The sequence below is a fragment of the Ambystoma mexicanum genome, chromosome 8, assembly GCF_040938575.1.
Source record: "Ambystoma mexicanum isolate Mex_15411 chromosome 8, UKY_AmexF1_1, whole genome shotgun sequence".
NCBI classification, from domain to species: Eukaryota; Metazoa; Chordata; class Amphibia; order Caudata; family Ambystomatidae; genus Ambystoma; species Ambystoma mexicanum.
The window spans coordinates 400,607,764-400,620,723 of record NC_090929.1 but is presented as its reverse complement, the minus strand read 5'-3'; the positions used below and the strand labels follow the sequence as shown (position 1 = coordinate 400,620,723).

General features: G+C 48.5%; 1 protein-coding gene across 2 annotated transcripts in view; it reads right to left on the bottom strand.

Moving 5' to 3' along the window:
* The window catches only part of BSPRY (B-box and SPRY domain containing), a 191,505-nt gene extending 179,728 nt beyond the window's left edge, over positions 1 to 11,777 (bottom strand). The window contains exon 1 of one of the 2 annotated variants that reach the window (XM_069609895.1): positions 10,839 to 11,777. In XM_069609895.1, coding sequence (XP_069465996.1) covers positions 10,839 to 10,916 — 78 coding nt within the window. In that variant the 5' untranslated portion in view covers positions 10,917 to 11,777. The other variant, XM_069609894.1, reaches the window with a different exon arrangement.
* Between the last annotated feature and the right edge of the window lie 1,183 nt (positions 11,778 to 12,960).

The following is a 12,960-nucleotide window of genomic DNA, read 5'->3' as shown; positions in this document are numbered from 1 at the left end:
ACTAGATATACAATTCTGTGTGAAGATCCCCCCACCTGGGCAACGTGTAATGGAAAAGTTAGGGAGTAACTTATTTTGTCCTTTCCAGCCCAGTCCAATAATGTTCAACAAGCTTCTAATTTATTTTAAAAGGTTCTGCCACCCCAAAGTACCTGAGAGGCCACTGGAGAGCAGGATCCAAGATGAATTTGGGACCCGTGGACAACTCCTGAGGCTAGAAGATGCCCTTCCTCATCACATTACCTTTGGTGCGTTGGCAGGCGAAGTGCAGAGTTTCTCGGTTTCACTCGACGATTGCCTCCGAGGATGGATCTCCCTGGGAAGAAGGAGCCACTGGGATGCTGAGTCCAAGAATAAAAATGGAACCAAAGTCTTTCTGAAGTGCAGCAGTTTTACTCTTCGCAGTACTTTACTTTGGTCGATGATTTCTCTGACTGTAGAAGTCCTGTGAAGATGAAACTTGCTGTGGGCCCCTTAGAGGCTTGGCAGATGAGAGTAAGAACCCTCTGAACTCTTTGATGACTTCTGGCGTTGACAGGTGCATAGGTCCCTTTTGGTGTGAGGTTTTGGAATATTGCGGTTTTCTGGCTTTCGGTTCTTCGGGGCTGCAGCCGCACCATGGCCCTCTGGACCACTTCTGGCAACCTGTACTTGACCACTCTGACCATGGACCCTCACCAAGTCTGGATCCTCGGGACGTCTTTGTTAGCTTCTAGTGGTGGGAAACCCACCAACGGACCTTTCTCTACACTCAGCGACTCCGGACTCTCTCCAGCGGGAAAAAGTGGTCAGTGATGATGGCAAGGATGTCCCTTGAAATGTTTTTAGGCAGTTTGGAACTTTTGCAGCTCCAGGTATCCAGCAGCACTATGCCAGGTTAGCCCCTCTTCTGGGCGATAGACAGCAACGGCTTCCAGCGGTCACGAAACACTCCTCTGGACCCTGGGTGACACCAATGGACTTCTTTGACTCGAGATGCCCGGCACTCCTCCTCAGGACTCATGACGACCCCTTCTCCGGATGGCAGACACAGAGGACTGGCTTCCAGGATACTTCGATGAAGAGTAGCAGGTTGCACAATGGTCCCTCACAGATCTGGAAGAGGTCTCCTTTGCATGTCCTCTCTGGATCAGTCCTTGGAAGAACACGGCAGCTTTTGGATTGCACAAAGAAAATGCAGCAGCAGACTTCTCCAGCTGGGCTTCGAAGAACAGCTTCTTCTTGCTTCAGCTTCGACTTCAGCTTCTGAACAAATTTGCAAGTGAGAGGTCCCCAGATATACACATCTGTCCCTCATTCACTCTGGCTGAGCCAGGCTCAGTCAGCCAATCACGCAGAAGGGCATTCATGCAGGCAGGCAGCCAACCAGGCTCACATGCATTCAGCCCATTCACTCCAACTAGACACCCAAAGCAAAGAATGTGGATTAGGGTACGCACCCAGCCTTTCAGCACACTACACTACATTCATATCAGTTTCAGTCAGGGCCATCTCATTCATTGTGTCACACACACAGAAACCAGACACCCACAACAGAGAATGTGAGTTGACTTCAGACTACATTCATACAGGTCCCACCCCTAGGGTGTACCCTTCCCAAATTTTGTGCAAAAGCTTCCTTGTATTAGTGCTGAATGAGCGGCTGGGAACAAAGCCCACTTGTGACGGGTGAATCAATGATGGCATGTATTTCCGCAGCTGTGTGGCCAAGACCTCGGCGTATATTTTCGTGTCTAAATTAATGTTATAGGTCGGATGTTGGCGCAGTCTGTGTGATCATGGCCCGGTTTAGGGATCACTGTTATGAGTGGTCTATTAGTACACCAACTTTGCTGAACGCTGCCAACAGTGCTGATGACAACCCTGTTTTCAGTAATGCTTATTGCATTCCTGCCTCTCCTGCTGATGTTGCTCGACATTGCTGGTGACCCTGTTGTGGGTACCCATGCTGAGGCCACCATATTCCTTCTGAACCTAATCATGGCACACGTGTTGCCACCCCACTATTATCACCTGCTGCTGTTCCCACCATGAATTATTTATCTGTGTACACCCAATACCTTATCCAACCCCCCACTCAGACTCCCTCATGACACCACGACTGGCATCCTTTTGGCCCTCCTCTTGGTGTACCCATGCATGGCAGCTCTGAACCCCTGCTGCCCTGACACGGTTCCGTGTGTTAATATCCCAGCAAAAATATCGCCATACAAACATACCGCCAAATTTTTGCGGCGATATTAAGCCATGAACCTGCGGGGGGGACACCCGCAACCCACATAACTTTTTTAATGGAGCGGGGGACACCCCCGCAACCTCCGGTCCCAATAACCCCATACATTATCCCCACTAATAATATTGCCTATGGCCTTACCCCACGACCCCACAATATGGCGATATTATTCATGGGGATAATATTACCTGGTACCACTGTGCTCGATATCCGAGCTGCTAAGATTCCAAGCAAATCCTGCTAATGCCCCCGTCTCCTTCCCCTGCCCCAGGCATGTAAGCACCCCCTGAAAGCACCTGCTTCTTCTGTACCGCGCACCCACTAATTCCACTCCAGGCACACCCTGTTGTCACTACTCTTGCGTCCAACTGGTCCAATTACTGACACCCTTGATGGCCACATAGTTGGCTACTTCTAGCATCCCTCATGTACCTTATAATGTTTACTCAGTTGTTGGATTTAGAGGGCGCAGTCGGGTCTGAAGGTGCGAGCTGCAGCCTGAGCTGCCATGAATGTGCTTTCTGCCTAGCCATCAGGTATGGGTTTAATCCTGGGAGTTGTGATGTTCAGCGTAACTGCCGCATATTGGCTGCCCAGCAAAAAGCACTTAATGGCAAATGGCTCATGGGTGCGTATTCATCCTCAGTGACCTTTTCCTATGCAAAATCCCAGCTCTTCAGGAAAAGTGCTAATGGTCAGTGTGTTCACTGATGGGCCACGTGCATTCTAAAGCGAAGTCCCCACGGCAGCTCACAGTAGATGATTGGTTAATTTGTGAAAGAAAGGGTCATGTGCAAAGCTGCCTACTTAATTGGCAAACAAATAAATTACTTTTTTTGCAAAACTGCACTTTTTATCCATATAATGAAAAATATTTCCCCTGGCTCCTCCAAATATTGAAAAAAGCAAGCAACCTTAAAATTGATAATGCAACCAAGCAACCTCAGATTCTACTGCCATCTCAAATCTTGCCAGTGTCATTTGCAAACAGGGCCTCCAGCCCTCATTCCTTTTCTTGCATGCTGCCACTTACAGCTTCCCATGTATAATTCAAAAGCAAAACGACAAGTGCCAGAAAGCAGAGGAACACGGGGCAAAGCAACCCAACATTAAGAATAGTCCGGTCTCTGCAATAGAGCTCTAGGCACTTTGGCGCGATCGCTGTGTATAGCGCCTAAGAAATCAAAATAAATAATGAAGTTGCTGCCGGCACCATCCGTTTAATTATGCTCTGTGGCTTGTCATGCAAATACCACAAACAACTGAAGCTGCCCAATATGACTTGTGAGCAGTCCATCCAGTGCAGATTTGGTATTTTCTTTGAATTCTAGTACCTATAGTCAACCCTGCAGATAAGGGGTGTATCGGTCACTTTTACTCACTAAAAATAGGCAAATGCTCCCATAAAATAAAAATAGGGAGAAAAAATGCTCCCAACAAAAATAGGAAATGGGCTCTTAGGACCTTGTGCCCCTGCTTTCACCCACACAGCCCCATGGATATGTTTGGACCAGAAGTGCACGTAGAACCACAGGAAGAAGCTACTATTATAACTGCCTGACCAGAAGAAGTAAACATGTATCTATTAATGTATATGAATAGTTAAGTGCAAATAAATTATTACCAAAAAAATCAGTTTTCCAGTTAAAAAATGTTTACTCGCTTTTAAAATACTCCCACTTGGAATTAGACTTACGTTTTTACACCCTAATAAACCATTTTACTCCCAACTTCACAAAATAGGGAGTAAAATGCTCCCACTTCAAAATCTTATCTGGAGCACTGCTTATAGTTCTGCACTTATAGTGGGAAAAGCACAACCAGGCAAAGAAAACAACAAGGCATGGACATGGTGTGGGAATTATAGATCTTGTTCCAAAACCACCATATAGAGTAAGTAAAGAGAGGAGGGAGAGTAACCACAGGTCTGGGAATGCAAACTCCGCTTGCCTGAATAGCCAGAGCTGGACGGAGGTGTCACATGCCATGTGGGCTTGAAGCTTTGCTGGAAAGCAGTCCCCTCTCTGTCGCTCTCGTGTCTCTCAACCTATCGAGACTCCAAGGCAGGTGAAAAGCATTACTTTGGACGGGTGAGAGAGAGCCTGTTTGCGTCTGTGAAGGAGAATGGCGCTTGCCATGGGTGTGAACTGAGTCCAGCCTTGGTAATACCTACAAAACACAGAGGAGTTGAGGGGTATGACCCAGATCAGGCGCTTCCAATGTTACGCGTTAGCTACTCCATCAGTCCCGGCCTACAGGCCTGTTCAACCCTGTAAAGCAGTATGTATATTGGGGAAATTAAACTTCTCTATTGAGTAAGAAAGTTAAATGGCATGAGCTAAAAAAAAATGTAAACAAGCCCGGCAGAAAACCTAATATCTCCCACTGAAAAATATAGGTCTGTTTTTTCTTGTTTTTCACGAAATTAGTGTAAATGAAGGAATGACGTGGCCATTAGATTGTCAGCATTACCAGCCTTCAGAATGCTCTGACACAAATGTTACTTTTCATGTAGAGTGTTGTTGTGCGGATAAACAATCCACGTACTGCCACTACCCCCCACCCCCCCCCCACGGATGTGCCCTCGGCCGCATAGCCCAGTAGACTGGGATCTATCCGTCTTTCTTTTCCCATAAACAAACAAAGTGGATCTAATAGATGAAAGTTTGTGGTAAGTGGACCTTTTGCAGTTGTATAGTGGCAGAATTGGGCACTTTACAAACAGGCCCACCCGTTTGATTCTCACTGCATGTCCCTAATAGGGGCTATGATGATTGTTTCCTTGACCTCAGAAGCATGAAACGCCAATGTCCTTCCTACCAATTTATATTGATGCCTTAGAAATTACACACACGCCCTATCACTGCAGCAGTGTCTCAACCCACTAAGCTATGTTGCCACCATAGTCTTGCAAGTTAAGGTATGTTATGCTGCTGTAGGGATCTGAAAACTCCACACTAATCAATCGCTAAAAGATGTGTAGAAGTATGCTTTTTTCAAAGTTTGTCAAATTCTCAAATCAGCACTCATGTTACATCAGTGTAGGTCACTTATTTTAGTAGATAGCTGTTGCTTCCCTTCCTTCCATTGTAGTGTGGATACGGCAGACAGATATTTAATCCAGCTTCTTTGCTGTATTTCCTGCCAATCGTTTTGCAGATATACATCGTTTGTTGTGTCCTTTTGAACTTTTAAAGAAAATCCTATTTTTTTTATTTTCAGGTCGGTTAACCATGTGATTTGATGCTTCGCAAGTCGCTTTATTGAACAACAGCACTAATAGCTTTCAAAAGGCAACTTTTTATTTTTTTAGAAAACACTGAATGCTGATGTAAAAAAAAAGATGTGATGGGAAGCAATATAGGGTGAACACGTATGACAATACTTCCCTCAAAAATACTGACATACTTGTTTATCGTTGCTTCCACTCATATCAATGCAAAATGTGTCTGATTATGATCGGTGGTAAAGCAGTGTTAGTAACTATTCCTGGAGTCCAATTCCACCTGCGGTAATTCCTCAAGTATGGGGGTGTGATAAAAGTGGTAGTAATTCCATTACAACCATTTTTTTTAATTGTGCAAAATTGAGTTTACATGGCAAACTTTTATCACACTTTCTCCTCAGTTTCATGACCAACTCAATAATATTCTTAATCCAGCTAAAATGTGTCAATTTTCTCCCTCTTTTCTCCCGCATCTTTCTGTTTTTACTTGTTTTCTTCTTCTGACTCTTTGTCTTTGTCTGTCACTATTTTCTCCAGGAAGTTTATTCCAGCACAGGTAAATCTGTGGTTATTTCCTTGGATGAAATAATCCCATCTTTCATCATTGCTTCTGTGAGCCATTGATGACATATGACTTTTCAACATTTGGTTAGTGTTTTTCCCTAATCGATGTATTTGTGGGACATCATACACTTTTGGTCTCACTCAGAGATCCTTTGTTCGGCCTCTTATTTGCGTTAGACTGCTTTCGTGTCCGTTTGCAGTTCCTTTCTCATTTATTGTACCCTTTGTTGTTTTTCCTTCCATTGTTTTGTTAAATTGTTCTCGCCATTCCTGTTCTATCTCGTCTGCAATTGAGATTTCATAACTGTGACTCCTTTCTATGTTCTTTTTCCCAATTAGGGGCGACTGCTGTTTGTTTTTTGCTATTTGAAGTAGTCGGTTTACCTGTCTGTGTAATTCGTTCCCTTCTTTCTGTGTGATTTCTCTTCTCTGTCTCCTCTGCTTTATTAAGGATTCCAACTTTCTATATTCTTTCTCGTTTGGCCCCGCATCTGGTATTGATTTATTTTTAGTTTTTTCCTCCTGCTTGTTCTTCACTTCTGTTGTCTTTGGTTGATCTTGACCATTGTTGCTTGTATCCTGCGTATGTCCTTCTATTTCTTTTATGTTAACCAAGACCTCTTGAGTACTTCTGCTGTTTCCTCCATCGTGAATTTCACCTTTATCATTCGCTGTCATTATTTCCGATGCGTCTGAGTAGATTGATTCATCTAAGTCTTCACTAAGAGACTGCCTGTCATTTTCCACGAGATTCCCATTTTTTCACTCTTTTCATCTGTTGACTGTTTTCTGTTCTTATTCTGTTTGTATGTGTTAATTAGATCTCCTTTTTACTCTCCTTCGTTCACTCCTTTTGTCGTATTGATGCCGTCATCGTTGTTTTCTAAATTGATACTCTTTCCTATACTTTCTTCAGTTTTCACTCTTAAAGCGCTTCTTTTTTGTGTTCAGAGTTCATGATCAATCCTAAGTCCCTAAATTCAGCATCTGTCACGTTTAAATGGGCTGGTGGCGTTTTTGCCATTTGATTTATTGCTTCCCTGTTTCGGTCCATTCCGTTGGCTCGCTGCATAGCCCCTTCTTCTACACTTAGTTCGCTTGACGGCGTTGCCAGGTCAATGTCCTGTTTTTGCTTTTTGCTTTTACCATTTTCCTCATTTTGTGTCCATGCGTTTTTTTCAGGTGTTTGTTTGCTAAACCCAATTTGCATTTCACATGTTATCTCAGCTGTTGTCTCAACGCCTGCCGTTGTAGTCAGTGTTTTAGTCTCCAATACACTGTTCCCTTTATCATTGTGGGCGTCAAGCTTGCCTCCTTCCCTCCCACTTTCCCTCCCTGCGGCCTCTTGTCTCACAGTACTTTCGTTGAGCGAGGTCGAGGATTTTCTGGGACTGTCTAAGTTCAAATGGGAAAGCATCTTCCCTCTTTCTTTAATTTCTGCATGCACCTTTGCAGGTCTCTTGCGCTGGTGTTGTGTGGGCGAGCAACTGAACCTGCGGCAGTGGAATGGATTGCCACCTCTGTGGTTGAGGATTCAGAGGCCATCCTGCCTCGCGTCTCCATGGCGATGACTGGCGAAGACTGGACTCGCCTCGCATTCAGGCGCGGGCGCTACAAGCCACCAGTCAAGTTATGAAGGGTAGGTGTGTTAAAAAATTAAAGCGCCAGTACTCCACTCCACTCCAGTAGCCAGTAGCCTATGCAGCCTCACCAAAGTTCGCCAAGCTGTACGGCAAAAGCTGGGTCAAAAGAGAAAACTGAAGACACACTCAGAAAAATCCGTGAGCTGACTGGCGAAGACTGGACTCGCCTCCCACTCACGCGCCATAACCACTTTTTGTACTGCCCCACCATACTCATAATGCACCCCCCAGTGTACTTCCTGTATTACAAACTATAGAACCAGGAACGCAGGCCTAAAATCCCAGCATCTTGACAAAAGTATGTGATCCTGGCCAAACCACTTAACATCACTGTGCTTTAGTTTCCTTATCTAACAACATTCTTATACCTTGAAGTTATGCAGTGTTGCAATGTCTAGAATAATATTGCCCATTTATCTAGTGCCTTCCAAAGGCTGGAGTGTCTCTTATGTCACTCATAGTTATGTCCGTTTTGAGCCATGATTCTCGCCCCAAAGATTACGTGAAATAAATGACGCTACAGTGCCTGCAAAGTGGGTGTGAGGTGGTGGGTGGTGTTTTGAGAGCGCAAATGATAATGCTGTGTAGGAGAGCGGAAGGGATGTGATGACGCGTTGTGTACGTCCTGTGAATATACGGCATCCCAAGGACAGATCTGCAGACGCAGCTGTCACAGTTACATATAGCCAGGGTTTCTATCAAAGTACACAACAAAGTGCCCGTTGCCAACCCGCCAGGTAGTGTTTTTTAGTTGGGTACACCTCATAGTTTGTTGGGGAAATCTCAGAACCACCCCCATCCCCAACGTTATTGACTTTCCTAGGGTCCTGCTCATAGGTACCCCCTCCCGCCCGCCCAACATCTGGAGCCCGCCACGCCCCCACTCCGTCCAGACTCCATCACAGAATGCCCCTGGAGATCTTCTCTCTACACCTTTGCTTTGCCCACTCCTGGCAAGCATGGCGCCAATGAGATCCCCCTCCTCCTGCCCCCACTCCTGGCATCTCCTTTTGAAAACATCACTGCCAACCGTGGTGCTCTGTGAAGCCTGGTAGCCCCATTATTGTCACCTAGAAAGCCCCACCTCTGTCGCCCTGTGGTGTCCCTATACTCATGCCCACCTCTCCACCCCCACATGTTGCACCCTCTAACTATACACGCAGCTGCAATTTCTAGCCTCCCTATTACTCCCCAGATACCTGGCTTCCAGTCACCTCTGGTGCCCTTCTCCTGGCAGGTTCCCTGCCGGCAGTCCCTGGCACCTCTTACGGCCCGCTCATGCATGCCACACTCCCGACACTTCTGCCGCCTCCACAAGTTCCCCCTGCTGATCGCCTCTGCCTACTCCCCGCTATAGCGCTCGGCCCCCGCTACTGAAACGCGGGCACCTCTTGCTGTTCAACTATTCCAATCCTGCTCCCCACCCCAGCAGAACCTCGTGACCCCTCAAGTCGCAGAACCCCATGATACCCGCTGCTGCCCCCACTCCTGGCACCCACTGCCGCCACCATGGCATGTTCTCCTCCCCTACTTCCGAATCCACGTCATGTTTAGGCAGCCCCCTGCCTTCGTGCCCACAGCAGGGACCACATTCCCCATACCCCCCTGACGTTATACACAGAACCTCCTGAAACCCACCTACCCCCGGTGCCCCCTACCTGCGATGCCTACCCGCCCGCCCCTTCCCCCATCTAACTCCCCCGGCGCCTTACCCGTATCTGTCCGGCGCTCTCCTCTATGTCCCGGGTGCGGTGCTCATGGCACGGACACTGCGGGCACACCGGCCGCGCCTCTTCCTGGCACCAGCGGCTCTGCGGAAGCCCGTGCTCCGAGCAGCGACCCTTCAAGTCCGGCTCCCATGAGGGGTTTTCCGTGCCATCCGTGAGCGGCGCTGCAGCGTGGGTGGGTGGCGCTGCCCCCCATTTACTCGGTGCTGTGCCGGCGGTGGGGCCCACCGCTCCCGGTCTGAGTGGCGCCGGGCCGTCGGTGGGCAGCGCTGTGCTGGTTGAGGCTGGCGGCATCCACAGGATGGGCAGCTCTGACCCGGGAGTGCGCTGCGCCGAGCCCTGGGCGGGCAGCTCCGTGGCTGGGGAGGTTCTTGGACAGGTTGGTGCCTTTCCCTGGTCGGGGGTTGGTCTGCCCTGGGTGGGCAGCTCTCTCACCGGGGCAAGCAGAACTCCATCCTTCTGACAGCTGCTCACCTCCGCTCTGCCCACCATCCTACTCCCAGGCGTGGCCCCAGCAGGTGGGCTATGCACTATATCCATTTACCCTCATCCACCGGCGGGCTGGTGTTGGGGTTAGAGGCCCGGCACACCAGGCCCTCAGCAGACCGTTCTGCACCGGCCTCCGGCAGCCTCTAGAGTCCAGTCCCTGTAGATCTGCCTTTCCGGGGCTGCGGGAAGCTGCCCGGCCCCTTGGAAAGCACCCTTGCCCCGGCAGATCTGCCTATGGCCCCTGGCGGTCTGGCCCTTGCCCCCTGGGAATATGCACCGTCTCCCTAAGGACTCCCTCTAAAAATCGGCACCTGCCTCCGAGAGCCTCGCCGACCCCTGGAGTCTGCCCCTGTAAATATCCCTTTGCCCCCTCGATACCTGCCCTGCCCACCCGGGGACCTGCACCTGCACCCCGAGACCTGGCCCTGCCCCTAGTGAGCGCTTCTGCCACCAGCCCTTCCCTGCAGGAGCTGCACCTGCCCGTGGAGGTATGTACCACCCCAGGACACCTGCCCCTAGGTTCTGGGTAGCTGTGCCCCCTTCTCCCTGCACCTCGCCCCTGCTTCTCTCTCTCCCACACAGAGATGCTCTCCTCTTCCTCCCACCTGTGCTCAGGAGAACAGGTGAAACTCTGGGAGGAGCTATCGGGAGAGGGGAGGAGAGTTGCCAAAGGTCACAGTGGAAGCTCCTTCCTGGCTGGCAGGAGAGTGTTTCTCCCCCGAGCCTGCGGGAGGGGCGGGGTGGGGCACGCAGCGCCCACCCCCTCTCCTCTCCTGTTTCACCCACAGTGTAATCGAGCACAGCGACTCTGCTGTCACCCGGTGCAGGCACCAGCCACCAGTTCCGCCCTCTGATTCTCCGCAGCCACTTCACCTTGCCCGTGGTGGCGGCCGGGCGGGCAGCCACCTCTTCGGATACCAGCCTCCGGCAGTCACTGACAGCACCCCCTCGCTCACCAGAATCGCGCTGCCACCACCTCCCCGAGAAGCGAGCTCTCCGCTCTTCTGCAGCCAGAGGACAGCCCGCCACCTCATGCCATGGCCGGTGTTCCGCAGTCCGAAGGCTGTCGCCTGCCCGCAGTTTCTGGAGCCGCTGCCTTCTGCAGTGTCAAGGGCTGCTGCCTCCCGCAGTCAGGGGGCTGCCACCTCCTGCAGTTCTGGGGCTGCAACTTTTTGCAGTCTCCGTGGATGTTGCCTCTTGCATTCTCTTGGGCTGCCGGCTCCTGCGTTTAGGGGGCTGTGACTTCCCGTAGTCCCCAGGGCTGTTGCCTTCTGCATTCTCCTGGGCTGCCGGCTCCTGCGTTTAGGGGGCTGTGACTTTCCGTAGTCTCCAGGGCTGCTGCCTCCTGCATTCTCCTGGGCTGCTGCCTCCTGCATTCTCCTGGGCTGCTGCCTCATGCATCCTCCTGGGCTGCCTGCTCCTGCGTTTAGGGGGCTGTGACTTCCTGCACTCTGCAGGACTGCTGTATCCCAAGTCAGAAGAATGCAGCCTCCTAAATTTAGCTGTCTTTGATTTCCTGCAGTTGCCAGGGGTGCTTCCTCCTTCAGTCTCCATGGTTCCTGCAGTCATACCAAGCCTGCAACATCCTGTATTTTGGGGCTTCGACTTCCTGCAGTCACCAGAGCTGCTCCTTCCCCCATTCTCCAGGGTTCCTGCAGTCCCACAAGGGGTGCTGCCTCGTGCAATATCTCTAAGGCTCCTGCCTCTGGAAGTGAGAGGACTGCTGCCTCCTGCATGTAAGAGGCTGCATCTTCCTGCAGCGTCAGCACTGCAGCCTCCTGCATTCTTCAGGGCTCATAAAGTTTCACCAGGGATGCTCCCTCCTGCAGTCTGCAATCTTCCTGCAGTCTTGCCAGGACTGCTGCCTCCTGCAGTCTTGCCAGGTCTGCTGCCGCCTGCATTTAGCGGTCTGCAACTTCCTGCACGCTCCAGCGCTGCTGTCTTCTAGAGTCATCTTGTATTTAGGGGCTGCGGCTTCCTGCAGTCCCCAGGACTGTTACCGCCTGCATTCTGCAGAACGGCTGCCTGCCTCCTGCATCTCAAGTAGTTACTATTGTGGGGTTACGGCTGGCAATATGGTGCGCTCAGGTAACCAATAGATAGTGAAGTAATACCACACATTGTGGATAGCTGCAGTGTCTGGTCTAATCAGGCTGAGCAACTACCTGATCACAAATTAACAGAAAAAGAAGGGTTTAGATAAGATACATTTGCGCTTACTCATGTTAGATTTTAATCCAACAAAAAAATCATATAAACCCTTGTTCAGTGAATAAACACTACTTAATCAAGTAGGAATCCAAATGCAAGATTTCTGGACGTTTTTACGTTTTTTCTTATTTCTTATAAATTATTTTGTTTAATTTTAATCAGACATATCTTGTATTCAATTTACTAATAACCCCTGCCGACACGTGTTTCGACCCTAGCGGTCTTTATCAAGGAGAACAATGAGCCAACATAACTGAACATCACTAAACGTAATACATTTACAAGATAGATACAAATGGAGGCATGTAAGTCCAAAACAAAATCCATCTATATATATATATATATATATACATACAAAGTAAATTGTTGGTATTTTCCCAACTAAAACAAAAATAAAACAGAATCCAAATAGACATCAAAGACACAAACAAGAAAACAAAAATTCAAATTAAAAGAGTACTACACATACACACTAAGCCTGCTCTTACTTTACGATCTATCTATTATTACCATAGCTCAACCAGAGACAAAAACATCATTTAAAAATTCTTTTGCAGGTGGAATTTTGAATTTTGGGTGAATAATACTTAGCCTTCATCATTTTCAAGAAATTACATTTTCTTATATAGCAGTCCTACATACTCCTTGAATACCAGCTGAAGACGATACTGTTGGGTCATAGATATTTAGCTTGATTGATTGATTGATTGATTGATTCTAATCAGACTAATCACTAGATGAGCTAATCATAGCATATTGATCCATTAAAAATCTTTTCATTTGCATTCTTACATGATTAGTGTTTATACACCGAACAAGGATTTATATGATTTATTTGTTGGATTAAAATTTCATTTGGGTAAGCGC